This window comes from Parus major, chromosome 3, assembly GCF_001522545.3.
Source record: "Parus major isolate Abel chromosome 3, Parus_major1.1, whole genome shotgun sequence".
NCBI lineage: Eukaryota > Metazoa > Chordata > Aves > Passeriformes > Paridae > Parus > Parus major.
This window is the reverse complement of record NC_031770.1, coordinates 84,753,201-84,774,818: the sequence shown is the minus strand read 5'-3', so window position 1 is coordinate 84,774,818 and position 21,618 is coordinate 84,753,201. Positions and strand designations below refer to the sequence as shown.

The 21,618-nt window shown below is 35.7% G+C and overlaps 1 protein-coding gene across 2 annotated transcripts in view; it reads right to left on the bottom strand.

Annotated features, from left to right (window-relative positions):
• Positions 1–881: 881 nt before the first annotated feature.
• The window catches only part of LMBRD1 (LMBR1 domain containing 1), a 69,232-nt gene continuing 48,495 nt past the window's right edge, over positions 882–21,618 (bottom strand). For both annotated transcript variants that reach the window (XM_015622593.1, XM_015622594.1), the window contains exons 11-16: positions 21,206–21,308; positions 19,943–20,047; positions 18,580–18,729; positions 13,270–13,345; positions 2,999–3,090; positions 882–2,838 (exon numbers count right to left, since the gene is read on the bottom strand). In XM_015622593.1, the coding sequence (XP_015478079.1) occupies positions 2,719–2,838; positions 2,999–3,090; positions 13,270–13,345; positions 18,580–18,729; positions 19,943–20,047; positions 21,206–21,308 (646 nt within the window). In that variant the 3' untranslated portion in view covers positions 882–2,718. The remainder of the gene's footprint in view (positions 2,839–2,998; positions 3,091–13,269; positions 13,346–18,579; positions 18,730–19,942; positions 20,048–21,205; positions 21,309–21,618) is intronic.

Sequence of the window (21,618 nt, the reverse complement as noted above, 5' to 3'; positions counted from 1 at the left end):
CAAAGCCAAGTACTTCAAGTCACGGCTGTCTTAAACTTCACTGCTAGGTTTCTTGACTGGGTGATAATGGATGTAGAAAAACAGTCAGAGTTCACACAGTAAACGTCAAAAACACCTCTAGTTCATTTTAAAGGCGTAGTACAGCTAAAAAAGTCAAGTTTCCATCACATGAAATATTTAGAGATGAATTCTTGAGTGTACATTCATTACAATTACATTAGTGCTTGGAAAGTCTTTTGAAACCTTGTCAGTCAAATGGTTCATTGAACTCCTGAAAAATTTTAGTGAGGATGTGGCAGGTGACGAATAATTCCGATTATGAATGCTGGCAGCTATTTACTTCTTCTGTGACAGAGGGTGACAGCAGATGTCTGAAGGAACTTTTGAACTCTCCTAGAGAAGCCTGCTTCTTGATAGCTGCAATTAACAATGGGCTGCTTATAAATCTGATTAATACCTGGATTAAAAAAACCTGGTACTTACTGAGTCCTCCAATTAAAAAAAGTCACCATTTCAAAGACAGATTGTCGTATTACTGAAAACAGACTATTTAGACAAGAAACAGAACTGGATTGGGAAGAAATTCTTGGAAATTATGGAAATGCTAGAAACAGAAGAGACCTGTAACAAACTGTACCTAGGCACTGGCCAGGCATCTTGGCCAGTGATCCCCTAGGCTTGCACATAGCACAGAGCAGCTACACGGCACAAAAACAACACCTTCCCAACAATCTTCCCCAGACAAGCAGATCCCCCCAGAGTAAAGTTAGGGCAGAATGAATATAACTCTGCAAAGCTGTATTGCAAACAAAGCTGTAAGAAGGAAGTGACAACTTTTGGTTAGAACTGAAGATGAAAAATGAATAAAACCCACAAAGAAATTAGGACATCTGAGCAGTTAACTTTATTCAAATTAGCTCATGTAAGTTTTCCACCAGGGCATCTACAAATAAGTATAATTCAAGTTCTTGCTATGCTCTGGATGCAGCTTCCAGACAGTCAACATCACATTCCACCTTCTGTTTGAATTACTTGAACTTCTTATAATTCCTTGCAAGTTTCCCCAGTTTTCATGTTTAAATAATATTCAGCTAATTCTAGTTAGATAGCTCAGACTGCCTAGTCAAACTTCAGTACCTGCTCTCAGTGTTAGAATACATTTCTGTCGTTTCAAATGTCACATTGGTAGCAAACTGATTGTTTGATATTAATTGAGCAGACCTGACTGCGTATTTGCAGCTTATGATCCACCTACAACATAGGAGATGGACTCTATGATCCATGTGGGGTCCCTTCCAACTCAGCTTACACTGTGTGTGATTCTTCCATATTGCCACATCAACATTTTTATTACTGGAGCAGTTGGCACAGAAGGCTTGTTGAAAGACGTCAGGTTTTTATGTTCTTCTAGTCCAAACATCAGTTCCCTGTGCTCCTGCACTAAATACACAACTTGCCTAAGATCTCCTCCAATACTGAAACTAAATTAGAATTCAGAAGTTCCTGAGAGCCTGCTGTTCTGAAATACTGTAGAAAGAGGCAGATTGTACTTGAAATAACTTTAGTGTTTGCAAACATGAAAGCCGGACATAATACCCTACATTCTAATAGCTATTTAACAATTAGTCTGATAAAAAAGACTACCTATCCACCTTTCCATGTGCTTGCATAGACTATAATGTCCCCTCAGGCAGCACTAGAAGCTTAAAAACCTGTCCTTGTAAACATTTTCTCTTTCCGAGTCTGTCAAAGGATATATGAAGATTTTTTTCATCCTTAGAAATATAGCTCAGTAACTATATAGCTAAAATAGGATTAATTTACAAAGACAACACGAATGACAAAAATATTTCTGAACTGTGTTTATATAAACATATTGTTTGTAAACAAATTAACATTTACATTAAATATTGAAAGAACTTCAAGCTAGACAATTTGCATTAAAGAGAAAAAATAAGTTAAAAATTAATCACATCTTAATTATTCCATTGGTTATGACTAGAACAGGCACCTGGAAGTTTCAGAACTGAACCATACTAAAACACTGCAACAGTGCTGAATATTGCATTATACACTATGATTTCCTTTGAAAGAGCAAAAGCCACCTCACAGTTATCTGAGGATTTGCATGGTAACTCAGTGGAGATCACAGCATGAAAATGACTTATTTTTCACAGACTGGAGACTCACAATTTAAGTAAGATTTTTGGCATACTTTGACAGCCTCTTGTTAACTATAGTTTTATATAGAAATCCCAGAAAAACTAATGCAGAAGTTAAATCAAGCTCTTCTTAGACTGTAAACTTCATCTAAATCTTTCTTGCAATATTTGCACTGTTTTGCAGGATTTTAGCTAGCTGTATTTATGAATAAAAAAGTCCTACAAGTCAAGCATGGACATATTTTAAAAAACCCAAGTTAACAGAAAAGCACTGAGTTATGAAATAGTTACACCAGTTCATCAAATTATATATCAGAAGGTTACATATATGTTTAATCATAAAATATGTTCTATATATCATTCAACGCCAGCTTCAACATTTGTCCTCATTTAACAGTGATACTCAAAGTGATATTCAGGTTTTTTATCCCTTTAGGTGAGTACACTAATTTCTTTTATTTTTACAGGTGCAAAGATGCTTATCTGGATAAGAGTTCCATGTGGGCATGACTTGCAATATAATTTTGCATTTTTTCATCTTGAAGGCAAAAGGCTGTCAATGGTAATAAACAGACACTTCATCATCACTCATATCTGAATCGTCATCATCTACTTCACCTTCAATGACTGATTTCTTGCCTTTGCAACATGAAACAATTAATCCAATTAAAAAGACCTGCAAATTTAAAGTAGAAAGTGTTATTATTATTCAGTTCAGGGGCACATAAAGCCAATATAAGTAAAACAAATTGTAGTGTGTTGATGCAAATGATGCAATGACAACTACTATAAATTATCCAACTTGATTCAGAGGTCTCCAAAATCGAAGTACTTACTGCAATGAATGCCCAGTTCCCAAAGTAATAGGCTGCACTGAAGAACCAAAATTTATGAAGAAAGAGGTATGTCCGAGTGACAATACACTGATCTAAATTGAAAGGAAACAGCAGTGATTAACACAGAACGACAACAGAAAAAAATCAGTTAAATACCATATAGAAAGATAATATTTTAGCAGTTATGGAGAGTGTTTAGCTCTGCAGAATGATTACACTCTATTACATCTAATTTATTCTCCTGTACCAAGAAGGTACACAAAAGGAACACTTCTTGTTATGGGAGAGTGACTGTGACAGGTAACATGAAGCTACAAGTTCCATAGGAAACCCAGTTACTACTGGGAACAATTTCTCATGCAGATACGTCAATTATTAACTAGAATCTCTCCAAAAGGGAGCTCATTTGCCATTTTCTATTAACCACAGCCATACAAAGCAGATTCTGGATTAAAACACACATTTCAGGACTACAAAAACCAGTGTCTCTACCAGGATTACATAAGCTTTGTAAAAAATCTAAGAGTCATGTACGCAATAAAACACCCAACATACACTGGGCCTTTTGCAACCCCAATAAAAGAAACTTTATTTTTACACAAAACCTGACAGTACTGGTTAAACCTTACTCCTTTTAACAACATGAATACTGAAGTAGTATTTTCCGATATGGTTGTATTTCTCTTCATTTCTAACTGGCAGATTTTAAAATTAAGAATCAAATTTCCAAAGAATTTTCAACATGCAGACAAGAGAGTATAAAGGCTTGTATAGGACACTGAACCTGTGCCATTCAAAGGATTATGCTAGAGGACAGCCAGCAGGACATGCAAGCCAGTTCATGAACCTCTCAAATGCAAAGAGGTGCACACACTGAGTTCATGCTAAAATGTTTTCTGGTTGGTTTGTTCGGTTTCTTATACTATGCTTACCATGATTTAAACCCCACATAAAGCCCATTTCAGAGCAGAAATTGGTGTGCAAACATGCTGAACACTAGAGAAAGTAAGCAACCCAGAAACTGCCTATTTGTCCCTCAGTTCAGACCCCAGGTTTGGAAACATTCCCCAGTTGAAGTAAAGATTTCCTGCTTTCTAAACTTTTGAGTGATACACTACTTATATAGTAATAAGTGTATAAACACTTTTAGCAGCCATCTAAGTAAAAGACACCAGTGAAGATGCTTCTTAATTGCAGGTAATATTGTCAATACCATCTGCAGCTCTCCAGCTGGTCGCTTGAATTAAAAAAAAAAAAACAACTAAAAGACTTTCAGGTGGCTCTTTATAACAATTAGATTAAATAGATGATGATAAATATTTTGGAATAGCTTGACCTTGTGCGGATATTTCTATGCAATGTTTGTTACAAGATCAGATAACTAAATTTTAGCTATTGCTTCTGAACTGATGTTACTTAATTGGCTAACATGACATTTTTCATCAACTGATTCCTCCAGATGACTCAATTTAGAATACGTTATAATGAATAGCCTGAATTAAGATAGCTACTTGTTATCCAGAATGATCAATGTGAATATTAAACGGATCTTGATATGTGGAACAAAAGTACACATGGAAAGCTACCAAGCGTCCAATAGATACCTGTCACCATTTAAAGAATACAACCTACTCTATGTACATATGTAGTGCTGACCAAGGCACAAAGCCAAACAGCCAGGATTCAAGACAAAACAATTCTTAAAATAAAGAATGACAAATACTAATAGTCATTACTACCAGAAGAGTCAACTATTTTTTGTTTTGAGTTCACTGATGAAGTTTATCATTATGGTAAGAAACAGCTACACTTGATCTACTATTTTCAAATTAAGGCTTCTTCCAGGAAGTGTATTAGCTAGTTCATGATGAATTACAATGGTAATTCTGTTCAAAGCCAAGTACTAAAGCTAAAACATGATTTTGTGCACAGAAAACCCAAATTATGAGAACTTACTGATAAAGTCTTTTATGTACCTCAAAACACAGTGAGCTTTCACAAAAGCATGTAGAAGGAAGTATTTTCTTAGAGAAGGGTTAAAAATTGTTGTGAACAATGTAATTTATAAACATTGGCATTATCTGAAAGTCAATACTGTACACTTGTTTTACCTCTTCATTAATCAACTAGACTATGAAACAGATTATACCCTCTGTAAATTCACAGATCAAACTGGGGAGAAATAAAGAGCAGAGGTCTAACATCCTAGATGTTGATTTAGGATTGATTTACCTTTCCTACATTTAGGAAAGGGTTATTTTTCAAGCCCTTTGAAACCCTCCTCAGGGTTTAACAGAGACAGAAGCCCTGCACCTGGAACAAAGTGACGCCATGCAACTAATGCAACTGTGCAGAAAGCAACCTCATCTCCCAGCAGACAAACAGATTTTGTAGTTACTAGTGCTCATCTAAGTCAGAAATAAAACTGAATATCAGGCTTCACTATCTGGAATACAGCAAAAGTCCAGGAAACTGATTAGTTCTTCCACTGTGACAAACTGCATCTGCAATGGTGCCATTTTGGGCTACCCAGTACAAAAGCCACACAGACTTAATGAAGCAAATCTAGTGGAGGACCACTGCAACATCCTGGAGCATACAGCAGACAAAGGAAGGTGTGTTTTTCCAGCTTGAAGTAAAGGTGTTTGCAGGTGTGTCTTACTGCTGCCTCTGCTATCCAGTGGAGGCTTACAAAGTATTAAATGAGATTCCTCCTAGACCAGCATAACAACAGGACAGCAGATGACAGAGCTGCAGCAAGAAATACACCTAATAAATAGTAGAAGAGGCAATCAGCATAGGTAAATATCGAAGTAGGCTGTCCCTCAGACATTCACAGCTGGATGGATGTGAACAACCTGCTCTACTTGCCCCATGCTGGGGAGTTGGACCTGACTACCTCTTAGGTCCTGTGTGTGCTCAAAATCATTACATGAAGGTAGATATTGAGACAACACATAAATAATAGTGTTATTTTTGGATGGAAAACCCCAAAGTGAGAATGTTATCCAAAGACAGATGAAGTCTATGTCACCAGTTTCAAGCAGAACCTAGTTTTACCTAAAATACAATCAAAACTACTTCCAAAGAAAAAGCTGCATCCTTACTGTGCTTGAACATCTAAGCACTGCAAAATTTCAGACCCCAAAAGTATTGAAGGCATAGCTTCATGTATCCAAAATTACTTATTTCATACAGTCTTGCTGCCAACAAATCAAAAGCTGTGTTGCAAAAAAAACCTGCTGCTTGAAGGTTCTAGGTATGGCTTTGGTCACAGATCAGATTGTTGACACAAAGCAAGCTTCAGGAGTCTCTACAGGAAGATATTAACAGGTATATTAAAATGTCCCAGTTTTGTACCCTTCATCCCACAACCTAACATTCTGATCAATATTTCATAATGTTAAGGTCACTTAAGTGCTTCCAAAGCCCACAGAAGTTTATGTTAAAGGCTGTATTTCACACATCACTTCCAACTTTCTCTGGAAACAGATTAGTGGAATGGCACCAACAGCTTTCCCGGCCACAAATACGGGATTTCTTTCTTTTCTTGTTGGCTAAACAGCAAAAAATAACTATGTTCTTAATTGCCCCTTACTCATTAGTTTTTACAAGCTTCTACTGTTTGAGCATATCCCCATTTATTCCATATTCTTCTCTGCTGTGATATATATATATATACACACACACACACAGAGACATATATACACACTGAATTAATAGTAGCTTCATTCAGTTGTTGACCCTGTCTTTGCACTTGACAATCCAGCCCCTCCATTGCTGCTACTTCTCTGGTTTCACAAGCTAAAATTAGTCTCCTAAACAAAGCTTTTACAACTTTGGATTGTGGCATCCCATACCAGTTCTTTCTCTCAGCTAACATCTCCCAGAAATTGCTTAAATTTCAATTCATCACTCATTCAGCTTTCACAGTAAAGCAAGTATTAAACAGCTTCAGCACCACTTGCTTCAAGGTTAACTTTGCATTAAAATTAAACCTTTGATCCCTTATCAGACTGAAAAGCATATTGGAACACATACTACTCACATATAGCAGGGATCTGAAAATATTTCCCAACTGGTTGTATGTAGCTACAATAACTCCCCACTTAGAGATGTGAATCACTAAGCTTCCAACACTTCAAGCTGACAGCACTTTGAAGTACTACAGTGCACTACAGAAGCATGAGTATCAAATCACTCAGATGTTAAACAACAGTTTGCAGCTATCTTCTAAAATCTAGGTCAAACATACAAGCAAAAAAAGCTGCATGCTGTTTCATCCCAGTTGTCTGGCTTTGGTGCAGGTTTGTTGGTTTTTTTTGGCTTAGCTGGAAGTGGTAATGAGATGGCACCTAAATTAGACCTGTAGAGACCAAAAGTCTAGCCAGATAAAGTCTAATCCAAAATGCTACCTTATTCAACAGAAGCTGCTCAGTAGGTTTGGAATCAAATCCTGACAAAGGAAAATATTTAGCAGGCTAAGGAGAAGCCAGAAACCTGGAAACCAGGAACTAATGAGGAGCTTGGAAAAGCTATTTGGGACAAGTTATTTAGAAAGCAAACTCCTTTTTCAGTGCTACAAACTACAGGTAAGTTGTGTATGATACTTCTCATGATCTATCTGCAAATCAAACACAATCTGATATAAAACTAGACAGAAAAATTATGTAATTGATGTGAATCAGTCTGATTTTATAACAAATAGTCAGTTCTGATTTTGTAACAACAGTTACAAGTCTGGATAACCAATAGCGATTTGCAGTTATTTTACAGTACATGAACAACTGCAGCAGTCACAAAATTTCTTGATCATAATTACACATTATGAATGTTTACATTAAATGGTTTGAGAATTTTCATGTCCTATCAGAGCTAGCAAGGCTTTATAGCATAAGGAGGCTCCCAGTAAGATCCTCCAAGATTCTGTATCAAAAGGAGAAAGAAAAAAGTTTCTAAATGCTAAATAATAAAAATAGTGTCCTATTGAGTGATCTGGGTGTCACATTTCCCCAGCATTCAAATTTGAACAAAGTGACACGTATGAACAGGATTTGCATTTATGTATGAATGAAGGATTTAGCTGTAGAAAGTTCTGAATCTTACAGCCAAGCACAAACAAACTTTAGCTAAACATAGCAAGAGTTTTCACTACTTCCTCCTAGACATTCAGTGAGCTTCAGTCCTTTTCAGGCCATTTTAGATTTGGAGTTCATCCTAGCTCAGTTATGGCATTATAATGCAAACTTTCACTCAGCTATAAGGTTTCTACTTGACTTTGGTTACAGAGAATCTGCGAGGGTGCCTAGATTTGCATGTATTAACAGTCTAGGTGAAAAACATTTAATGGGATTTGAAGAGCTAAACATGTTAATCTCATTTTTCATAAGTTTAAAGGATGACTTGATTTTCATGTTTATTAAGTACCCTCAAGTGAGGAAAATATTACAAGTCCATGTATAAAGTGAAATGTACAGCACTAGCCAAAAGCTAAATCTGAAGCCACTTTAATTCCAAAGAGATAATGCCCAGTTTCTACAGGGAAGCAATAAACCACTGGATCAGCCTGCTGATGGAAAAAGTGTTCAGAAAGTGGTTTTGTTGAAAGAAGAGATCCTTTGAAATATTGTGTACAATTCAGGTTAATTACAAGCACTGACCAGATGAGTTTAAAGACAAGCCATAATGGTTATTTCACGCCTTTGCCTCTTGAAGAGCTTCAAGTTTAAGGTGGCAATTCATTCTGAGTCTCCCTTGAAAACCTTATTTTTAAGTAACTAGAAGCAAACAACTCTTATTATAAAGATACAGCCAGTGATAAACATCAAAGGCAATACTCTAGGGATGAACACAGATGCAAAACTCTACAAAGAAAGCAGCAGACAGCATAACCTACTATTTTCTTTCTTATCAAAACTTTCTCCTTTAGGAAAAATAATTCCGGGAATTGACATATCTACACCTGCATGTCAGTGAACAACGTACTGCAAAAATATATTTACAGCACTCTTAGCTGCTCATATTGTTTACAGGTGCCAAACAGGGCTTTCTAAGCTCTGACATGCACCACTGTGCTTATCTATATGGAATTATGGTTATAGAGGACTTCAAAAGTGTTCGGTATAGATTCAGGGTAAAATACTAGGAAGGCCCTTCACAAAGCAACAGGAAAATGGAAAGTATTCACTAAAATCCTTACTTTATGGGAAGAACTTTGCAATTTTTCAAATTAATTCATTTAGAACAAGAATTTGGAATTGATAACCTACATCACATAACCGTTCATAAAAAATTACTGATGTTGAGGGTTCTGAGCAACTTGCTTGTGGTTTCCCTTTACATGTCCTGCATTTCTCTAGAAGAAAAACAGATTATGCTCCTGTTTTGGCATTTGTATTTGGGCCTTCTTTCCAGCTTGAGTAATGTCTACATTTAGTCTTTATTCAGGCAAAAATAAAGTCTGAAGTCCTGAACTTTCTGACTTCTAGCTAATAAGTTTGTTTCAGAAGATGGCACAGATCGAGTCAGGACAGTAAAACCTCATTTCAAAGCCTTAGAAATGAGATTTTTATTTTTTTTTTCCCTCAGTTCCCATGTAGCTCCAAGTCAGTGCAGCTCTATGAAAAAGGCTTAGCAGATTGACTGTACCTAGCATGCAACAGGCCTTGGGCAAGGCTCATTTCCTCAATGAAGGAAGAGAAACCAATAACCAGAGCAAGTTATACATTTAAAGGGAGTGATATTTAAAAACTAGATTTTTAATCTAGAAAGAGGATAATGTTTATCAGATCTCATAGTTCAGGCTTGCAGCTGAGTCACTGCTCATTTACATTAAATCCCATTAACCTGTTAAGTTAAACCTATACCAAGTTTTCAACCTCATTAGCCCTGCTGCAAGAGTCTTAATCACATAATTTAACTTCTTTGCTTTACCTCATACTCAACTGAATTGTTGACCCAACACTTTAGCTGTCATTAGCCCTTGAAAACAGCCATCAAATTATATTTTTGCCCAACTGTATTGAACACTGAAAACTAAAGCTTTTTGACTAGAAAAATACCTTAAGCTTGATGCCCCCAGAAGTCTACCTAAAAAGCTTTTTAAGTTAACCAAAACAAAAACCTTCTGTGTAAAATATTTAACTAAAAAAAGGTACTTTGAATTATAAGCTGTATGCTGCTGTAATTGTTTTTTGTCTTCTAATCTGTTTCATGTAGTTACACTATTATGAGCCTTATCTGAGTATAAAACATATTTACCTCCTGCATATCAGGAGTAAATAGAGACAAGCTCTGCTGAATTAAAGCAGATAACAATGCTAAAACCCCACAAATTATATATCAACTATAAATACACAAGAATCTGTTTTTTGTAAGATGCATTTTAACTGCCTTCTGTTTCTCCAGGAAGTGAAATTGTCCTTTGGACCAAACCAAACATTTAAAACAATCTACAGGAAACACTGCCCAATAAAGCCTGAACATTAGCTGTTATAGCTTGATCAGGGTCTCTCTTACCATCGCAGGAAGAAAAAAATAATTTACAGTAACAGTAAGTAGAGATCATATCTCCAACATCTGAGCATTCAATAAGACAGCAGATTGCTATAAGCTTATCTATCAGCACAACCATTAAAAGGTCATTGCTTTTTTTGTTTAAGAAAAAACACCTGCTAGAATTAAATCAGTTTAAATGGAACAAAATTAATTGAGGAGACAAATCAGTGTCTGCATTTAGTTACAGATCACTGGTTTACATAAAACTCTAGTACCACAGAAGGAAATTCAAACTGCCAGTGTTTGATCCATCTTTATCTTAAAGTTGTTTGCATCTATTTCTGCCCATGTCTAATATCCTTAAAAACAAGAGAAACTGTATTTAGAATTTTAGTTCCTACTTTTGAAATAAATATGACTTGTCAAGATGCTCTATCTGATGACAGGAAAGAGTAGCATTTACTTCTTTTCCTTAGTTTTGTTACCAGCTATTAAAAATGGCAGGTATTCCAAGGTAAGGATTACATTTCCAGTTTCTAAAACGGACTGAATGAAACAATCAATAGTGTTTTCACTAACACAACTTTTTTTTTTAAAGTTGATTATTACAAAAATAAACTTTTCTTTCATTTATAAAAACACATGAATGTCCTGAATGTATCATCTCCAGTTAATACAACACATCCATCTTCTACTGATACTAGTTTAGCACAGGAAACATATCAACATATTCTCCACCTCTTTTCTATTAAGAAAGGAGACCATGACTCAGATAGCCACTGCAACAACATGATGATGATAAACCAAAGCCATCATTTACACAGACCAACCTGTGTACTCAGAAGACTAGTTTTAAGCATCAGCGTATTTCTTCCATTAACAAAAGCAAACTAAGGAAAAAATCATGCAAATTATTAAAAGTATTCAAAAAAAATCAAGTATGGGTGGAATTAAGTAAGTTCCCAATCCAATCCCAGTTCCTATAATTAAGCAAAGTCTGAGGAATTAGACTACTTTAATTTCTCTCACAAAGGTCAAGACTAACACGCTTATCAATGCCAGTGAGTATATTCTGCATTCAGCAGATACTGGCCAAGTCAAGAAACTGCTTACAAGAAACAAAGATCTCTACGACTTGGACAAAAGTGACCTCATTTTGAAAGGCAACATATTTGCTCTCCTAGATTTTGCCAGAGTTTCTATTTTAAATCACAAAAACAGGGCAGTTTAAACATGAATTGAATGATTATATTTGTCAAAATATCTAAACACTCGAAACCGCATTAAGTCTAAAAACAGCAATCAAAAAAAATGGATGAATAATTTGAAGTATGGGGGAAAGGAAGGGGGGAAAAAAGAATCTATCACCCTTGGGAAATGCTATGAGCCACCAGGAATGAGACTAACACATATACTAAATTTGAAGATAACAAGGGAACTGCCCTGCAGAAGAGACCTGGCTTGACAGACCAGGAACAAAGAACTGATGGTCCTGTTACCACCACTAGTACAAAAATAAACCAAGTTGTATATTTTCAAGTAACCAAAGTAGAGAAAAACTGAGTGGCTGTTAAGAACTAGAAGCAGTCAAAAAATCAGGAGTTACACAATACTGATAATAAGAGAAGAATACAGGACAACTATTTATCTATCAATTATTAACGCTGTTGAGCATTTTCTAAGGATAGAAATGCACATACAGTACAACTGCTGTTCATACAGAGGAGCTGAAAGTTGGCCAGAGTAAGAACAACTGAAGGCTTGGATTCAAAAAAATCTGGACCATTCTGAAGGCTATAAATCTTATGTTGAGATCAGTGTTAGCACAATCACTATGATTGTGACCTTAAAGAGCACTATCAGTGTTGCAATGTTTTTTGCAATTCAAACTGAAAAAACTGTTTATATGCACAGGGAAGCAAAGTGTAAAGTAAGACTGCAAAAAATAAAACCAGCATGATTTCAATTAGCTTGTTTTTTTAATGAAACCAGGCTAAAACTCATTCACAACTTTACTAAAGTTTCATAGATGAATAAGCACTAAACAAAATATTACCAGTCTCTTGAAAAAAAAAATACAAAAAAATCAACATTAAGGCCTACATAGATGGAAAGTCAAGGAACATTCCAGCATTAGCCATCTGCTTGCTAGTTACTACTTAACTCCAGAATATCCGTAATACATCATCTGCCCAAATAACAGTCAAAAAGGGGACATTTAGTAATACAGCTGAAAAAATTTATCATTCCCTATAATTTCCAGCATAACTCTAAGAGAATTAGGAAGAAAAGTCTTAAGATTTTTAGTTCTACTGGTATCATTGCTCATGGAAGAGTCCACATTTACATCTCATTAAAAATTATGCAATTCTCTTATCTGTAACTTTCCACTGAGAATCTCAAGTTCCACTGAGAAGCTCAGACCTTAGTTTTCCTGAGTACATAGAGAAACCAAATAGAATACCTATCTGCATGTTTGTATGACAAACATCCACAGTGAAGCGCACTTCCAATGCTAAGTTATTCACCAGCAGGGGGTTATTTTTAAGATCTTCTACATACACATTAAAGCAAATGTAAAATTTTACAGTTAACTGGAGTGCTTTGTTACCCATGGTTTCTACTAAAAATAGTCATTCCTTGAAATGAATAAAGTAAGCTTTAACTATACATCAAAGCTTCATTTCGGGCTTTCATGAAGACAGATTAAGCTGCTTATTACAGCTGAGCATGCACCTATCACATTAGAAATACAGGAAACAAATATATCTTACCTTCAGGTGCATCTGCATCACAGTCTTTAGAAACAAGTGTCACATTCCTTGGCTGACCATTAATTGTCTCATTACTCTGCATTATAAATAAGGAAAATTAGTACACTAGTCTACCTGCAGCAGTCTTCCATAGACAATGATAGTGCAGAAACCAAATATATTTTCCAGTGAATTAAAAAAAAACTTGAACAGATCTCTTAGAATATTCAAAACTATTATTTTTGAACAGTATATGCACAGTAAGCTGTAAGGTATAAAACAAAAACATTTCTAAATATGATTTTATTAAAAAAAATTAATAGCTTGTGTTCTTCCTGAAGACTTGAGAAAAATATATTTGAGCTCTGAAACTAAATTTTTAACTGTACATAAAAGTAATTTGAAAATCACCTTTGGTGATGAAGACACCACAAAAGTATTAGTATTGGTAACGATAATGAATAACAATTTACTTCTGGTTTAAAAGCCAGATGGTAGCATGCAACATACTTGGACTGCCAGGGTAGAAGAGAAATTATGCTTAAGTGAACTATTGAAACCCCAAATGTCTTACATGTCCCAAATCTTTGGAAAACTGACCCTTTCAAGGAACATGAACAATCAGTGAATAATTATAGCAGAGTCCAATGTAAATCCTTTGCATTACATTGATTTTTTTATACCTTGATTCACTTTAAAGGGTCTCATACCTACTGCACTTACTTGTACCCTCATGATTTCCTAAACAGAAAACCCTCTAAAGAGAAACCACTAAGAGTCAACACCTTTTCTTCAGACTGAAAAAAGTTCCTTAAAACATATCAGCAATCAGTACAAGGTGGCACATAAAACTAAGCTCTAACAACTTAATTGAGGAAGTTTACCAATATTAAGCAAATTCAGCTTTCACTTTGAACAGTCAAGAGAAACTCAATGTCTATCCAAAAAATCAGCAATTTGTACATGTAGTTAATTTTGTTTAATGCAAGGCCATGACAGCAAGGAGACTGCCTTAAACAGATCTAAAAGGAGTAAGACTTCGTCACAGGGATCAGAAACAAAAGAGAATGTGTAGTCAGAAACAACAGAACACGTGAAATTTCAATTATCCAGTGTACATTTAGCAGTTTCCCATCTCCAGAATGTATTCCAGCTGACTGTCAGTATTCCAGCTTACATTTCTCAGTCATACCAAGCAGTTCTTTCAAAAGAACAGCATCATACCTTGTAAAATTCCACAGGACACACAGGAAAAGCACAAAACAATGACAAAATAGCCATTTCAAAGTTTTACCTTCCTTATTTTCATTCACTTTAACATATTAACAGAATTTTAAATACAATAGCTAGACCTATGGGCTTTCTTTGACAACACCTATGCTTTTTTCCAGATCTTGTATCACTGTTCTCCATAAACAGTCCTACAATTTAAGACAATTTTAGTAGAAGTATTGCCAGAGTAAAACTTTAGTGTTCTGTTATCCCACCTATTCCAAGGCTGAAAGCAGGATGCATTGAGGCCAAGCATGAGACAAAACTATGGACACTAACTCAGTATGTGTGCTTCAAGAGCTGACTTATTTTGGACACTTCAGATAATAGCAAGTTATTATATAAAGGATTAGGACACAGCCTGTTACACCTGCATGGTTAGTTTCTGCTTATGTTAAGGATCAAGAACTTGGAGAGATCTTGTTTCCACACTTAGCCAAGGGATGATACTTCTGGAATCCTGTTGTTGACAATGGAGACACTCTGGGTCCTGCAATTTAGCTCCACTCCTCCAAATTATCTATGTGATGATTGTTGCTGCTCTGGTCCCCAACCAGAGAAACATGGAAAAGTATCCATGCTGTTTATGGCAAGTACTGGCTTTTTAATTCCTGTCTGGATCAACCAAGTCTTAGAGGTCCAATGGGTAAAAATATCAGGAAGCAGTGGTCTTTCTTTCAGACAAAGGCAAAGTAACCCTTGGCTTTATTGAACAGAAATAGGAATTATACCTCAAGCACAGGTAAAGTTATGCTTTTGCTAGAAAGCTAAGAAGGTGGCCTGGATGTGGATACAATTCATTATTTGTGAAAAGTTATGATAAGAGTCATTGCTGATTAACAGATACAATAAATTGCTTCAAGATGTGAAGCCAAGCTGTCTTTGGTGTCTGAAGAGTTATGAAAGTTGAACAAACTCCTACAGAGGGATTTGGTTGGTATGGCACAATATCCAGAATCAATTTTCAAAGGTTTCCTACAGACACCACAGCTGAAGACACTTTTAATGAATTGGGGTCACATGCTTTGAACACACCAGTGCTCAGAGTTAATAAAGCAAGTAGCCCACATCTAGTTAATGCTAATTGCCTCACAAAAGCTCCACTTTTATATACATATTCAGTTAAAAGGAAAAGTTATCAGCACCTCCAAATTAAAAGCACTTGCCAGAAGAGCTGTTTCCAAAGGAAACAGTTCAAGATTCAAACAGGAATCTAACGTATCTCATGCATTACAAGAGATTGTGATAACTATTTAGTTTGACACATTACTAGATTTGGAATTACTGTAGAGCAAAGCAAAGTGGGAAATACTCCTTTCACACAGTCTATGAGCCAACATGAGTCATACACATGTTTATCAGCCCACCCATCCATTAAGCTTTCCTGGAATTATGCTCATTTATTGCTTGGTTCTTACACACTGTAGGTTACAAGTGGTATTTTAAAGGACAAAATCAACAGTCGTGTGAGAGCACAATGAAAACCTGAACAGTCAAAGTGAGCTGGTGCATAGGGTTATCATCAGGAAGCTTGCTATGTCTAGTTCACTTGCCCTGCTCCTGGTTATGTTCCTGAACACTCCTAAATCCATAATCTATATATTCATAATTCTTAAGAACCTCTTCATTTCTACATTCATAGAAAAATATCTTGCTTCTCTTCATTCCCAGACTATCTCTCCTCACTTCAATATCAAAATTTAACATCCAGTTACCAAGGTAGTCAGACACAGACAATGTTTCTGGTACATTGTGAAACACTCTAAGAGGATGTTTTCAAAAAATCTTCTATCTATTTGGTATGCCAGACAAGTCAGATATAATTTACCAGCATATTCTTTGTGTCTCACGTTATTTTAACAATAAAACTAGTTTCTACTCAAATTAGATTATGCACTTGAAACACATCTCTTTGAAATGAGACATAAGCTGAGGACCCAGGATGGCTATCTTGACCAAATTATTTTTTAATCCTTTAAACAGAAAGCTACAGCTCTACTCAACCGTTCCAACTAATCCTTCCTGCAGTGCTGACCAGAATTATATTGCTATAGCTGCAAGAATGACAAGAGTCTTCCTGCTGCTGTGCTCTATTTTCTTGACCCTTTTTTCTTAGAAATTTCGCATTTATCTTCAGATACTTCTTGTCATAAACAGCTAACATGTAAGTGTTAAGTATCAAACATTCTGCCTCCCTTAATATACGCACAGTTTATTTTATTCATAAAGCAAAACACACTGCCAGCTACAGCCTTTGTTATTTGTTTTTCTCTTGAAATCTTCCATGCTATCTACAAACTTTATCACAAAGGGTTCTATACTCAGTTCACTGCAAGGCTTAAAGACTAATTCAGTAGGACCCTTAATGGAATTGTTCTTCCCACTCTTACACCCACATTGGTTCTGCACTGTAATTGGAAGCATACAATCATTCTACAACATAAAAAAAAAACCCAAAACTGTCTTTTACAGGGGCTTGAGCTCATAACTAATTCAGATACAGCTATATGATGTTCTAGGCTACATAAACAGTAAGCAACCATGCCAGAAGTTCCATGTAAATGCACCTAAACTGACTTTCATCTTAGTTTTAGGTAGCTGCCACTACCCTAATTCTGACAAGTTGAGCCAAAGTATGTTTATTTTGTGTTATACTTAGGATAAAAACTAAAAAAAAATGCATTACACTTCCTAAATACCAAATAATCAAATCCCCTACAGTGATTCTATTATTGTGCTTGGATTAGTATCAGGATGACCAACTGCCCATTACCAGATAATTCAAATGTAAAGACAGCAGTAGCATTTACTAAGACCTCCAATTCCTGCAGTGACAATCCTACCACACCAACACATTTAAGTTGAGCAAGTTCCTCTTCGTGCTGATTTAACAGGACTCCAAGTTCAATTTCTCCTTGTAATACTCTCACCCCAAGTATTCCATATCCACCGTTTAAGGGAATTGATACATATAAGTTACAAATTTTACTAAATAGTTGCAGTTGAAGGAAGCCAGCAGGCATTCAGTTTGTAAAGCAGGTGTGCTCTGCTCCCACAGGAACATCCTCCTAGAGAACTACAGAGATATTCCAAAAACTCAAAGAAGCATCCAATCACTTCAATCTCATTTAATTCCTTTATTTTGACCACTCCAGCTCAACTGTTTTGTTTTTGTGAAAATCAAACATCAAACAGCACACTAAGGGATCTTGACTTCACTGCACCTGAGTAAGCAACCAGTTCATGACCTGGTTAGTCATCTACATTTGCAAGATTAGATCTAATGAAGAATACCCCTGTAAGATACCAGACCTTAATAAACAGCCATCCATGAAACCTCTCAAGATGCTTCTGATATGTAACTCTGAACTTCCCCATAAACATGCAGGCTGCCACTCAAACCAAGATGTAATACAATAAATTAATTCTTAAGGTACAGAAGATTAAAGACTTAAAAAAATCAAAACCTTGAAATACACAAAACTGCAATATCAAAAGCAGAGTAAATTTTAACTGCTTAGTTCTGTAGAACATTTTACAATGCAAGAACTGCATGGAATTTCATGAAGTTCAACAGTCCAAAGTGCCTGAAATGTGATTCATCTGCACACACTTAGCTCCACTCAGATTATTTTCTACTGTACCAAGTTACCTTTGTCATTCCTCATAAATATGCAGATAAAAATCATCAGCTGTGGAACAATACTGATTTCATTCTTTACACAGCCTTACAAATTCAAAATAATCCTCAACATAGTCATTCAGCAGCCTAAGCAGGCCAGCACCAAGTCCAGTGGCAGCTAACAACTGTCTTACCAGAAGGAGTAAAACAAACCTCAGTTTCAAAAAGTCTTCAGATGATCTAGAAATTAAGCTGCTTAATATATAGTGCAATCAGCTTCTGGCTTGTGAATTATCAAGAGACCAGCTAATATTTTAAAAAAAAACTGCCTACCAAAGTCTCTTGAAAATCTGAAAATGTGTGACTTCCAAAGTTTCGGTAACCCGTACATTTTTAATGCAGAAAATAAAATTTAAACACAAAAAAATGCATCTCACCTGTACCAGGTATTTCTGACTTCCATACATTACATACTGTGGGGCAAGACTGTAAATCATGTAGCTTGTATGAAGAACTATCAACAGAAGTATCATACAGAGAAATAAGAGTGCTTGAGGTCGAGTTTTTCCTCGTCTGATTTTATAAAGCTAAAACCAGAAAAAAAAATTAACACAATGAAATATTTCTCTTTTTTTGAAAGCATTCAAAAAACTCTTTAGTTAAAGTAAGTTTTAATTCTACTGCCAGAAGTAGGAGGTTGCTAAAATTACCTTCTGGTAATTTCATTCCACTGGTTCAAAGCAGGTTTTCAGGTGTATTTACCCAAATTTCAAAGCACAGCTATTTAACCAGATTAAGTTCTATTTGTATTAATGACCCAAAACATACACTAGCATTTAGTATCAAGATGAAAATTGCCTGTGCCTATAAAACCCTGTGTATTGGTTTATCAAGGAATATTCTGTCCTTTGGTCAAAGTGAGGTGTCATCTGAACATACCCCTCATCAGATCTAGAAACAGAGGATGGAGCCATGAGAGAGCATTCCCAGGCTGTGTACAATGGATACGGTGGCATCCTGTCCATTTAACATTGCAGGGGACAACATAATCCTTCCTTTTTGCCCTGAAGACACCTCTACTCTAATTCCCCTCAACCTGAGTATCATGTTAGGGTAAACAAGCTGGCAGCTGAAGGGAAAATGGCAGCACCAAGACCAACAACTAATCTCACAACTCATTGCAAAGACTGACGGTCATTGTTCACAATGTTGAAGTGTCACCACATGTCAAGGTGACAATTTCAAAGGGAAAGTAGGCACATTAGCAGGGAAATATTTAACCAAGTACCAGAGAAAGGCATGTCATGCTATTGGATACAAAGCTGCTTGTATACAATAATAAATTATTTGCAGAATATTTAGATAGCCCTACCACTACTGCACTATTTTCTCTTATGAAGCTAAACATGCTTGTCACGCAGCTGGTAATTCACGAACCTCTGACTACATGCCACATTATAGATTTTGACCATAAAGTTGACGAGTAGTTCAAATATAACAATCATATGGCTTTAAGTTAGAGCTAAAGGGACACTGATTAGACACTCAAAGGAGTCAGGTGACTCTATTGCTCAAATTAAAACACCAGTTTGATGACTTGGCAGTCTGATAAGTTGATAAAATGAAACACCTTCCAAAAGCAGTGCAAATTGTACAATAGGCTTTTAACGCTCATTAGGCATACAGACATTGCTATTAGCAACATCCCATATTTATAAAGAAATAAAAAAAATACATTCAAGAGCATATATTTTTTTAAATATATGAGTATTAGAAACTAAACTCTAAAGTTATATTTACCCTTGTCCAGAAGAACCATATTCCCATGTTCCGAATCCCTGCCATTGAAGTGAAGATAAAGTACATGACAATGGTTGTGATAAGAATATAATCAAGTGGAAAAACCTAGAACAAGAACACAAGCAGTTAAAAAGACAAGGAAAAAAGCTCTTCTCCCACTCAAAACTAAGTAGTTTCTATAGCTTATATCTGAGGTAGTCAAGAATCCTATTTTAAAGTTTTACATAGCTGACTCCAAATATAGCTAACATAGCTTGCTGCTAATAGAGCTTAGACAATTAGCTTGGGAAAGCACCAAGCCTTTTTATTCATTTAAGGCATGCCTTAATTTTGAAGTGTTATATATATTTTAGGCCATGAAATACTTAATTATTTTAAATATGTCCACAGAATGACAAGTCCACAGTGGCAACAATTATTTCAGGACTGCATATTTGTTACTATTTTTCTGATCATATTTGTATACAAAAATTGATTTTTATATTTACATTAATAAAAGCTTGAGATAATATTGCTGCTGAACACTGTTTTTCTCAGTGACCTACAAGCTTACATATTCAATAGTTTTAAAAGACATGGGGAAGCAATGCATTATATCAAGAACATAGGAATAAACTGGGGGGGGGAATATAGGAATAAGCTGGGGGGGAATAAAGTACTAGCTAATTAAAGCTTTTCTTTTCCTCAGTTCACTCATGACAAACTCAAATTTGTATGTGTACTTGTTGCCTTCCAACTGCTCTGTAGTTAAACGATGTATGTTTTTACACTGGATTTGCTTCCAAGACTAATACCTTACTATAACATACCCAATGTATGTTATAAAGCTTAGTTTTCAATGTGCAATATATTAAAAAGTGAAAAAATTGAATTTACTTCACTAAAAAGGCCTAAGCTATCCAATACACCAACTAGAATGCATGTAGAACATGGAACAAAGTTGCTTTTATTCTGTGCAGAGTAGTTGTAGTTACAACTGCTGTCATTCTCTGTTCCCACTGTATTCTCATCGCATCAAAATCACTTTCAAGCACCACCTTCCTTGTTCAAATTAGATTCCATTCACCCAAGATTTTAATATCAGTAATTAATAACTAAAGATTAATACAGAAGTTGCCTTGCTTTTATTGAACACACATCTAGAAAATGTTGTTTTAATGAATTAGGGGAATTCATTTTGAATTCAGTCAATGAATTGGGAAAAAGTTTAGAAGAAAACAGAAGAGTGCTCTTACAGATGTATATCACCATTTCTTTACTTACTCTTTGAAGAACTGGTAACAGCATATTCAATGGATTGGTTATATTAGTTCCTAGAATTATAAATCCTGAGTCAAAGCCAGCTGAATGCAGAGCTTTGTCCAAGCTGCAGGAATTAGAAAAACTGTGTAAGCACTGCAGTTCTCCCAGACCCTTATCTTATCCTTAGTTTAATTTACAATAGCAGCTCAAAAGAAAAAAAACCAAAAAACTGAACTAATCCCAGAGTGACAGCTGTCTAGCGTCTATACAGATACATACTTTGCTTTACCACACTCACTGCACTTGTTCTGTGAAGACTTACTGAACATATATGCTTAACTCCTCTGCTGAATCAGAACTGTTTTCTGTCTGAAACATGTTCTTTCTTCAGTTTATTTTGGTACATTTTGCTCTATTTCAATATGTACTGTTAT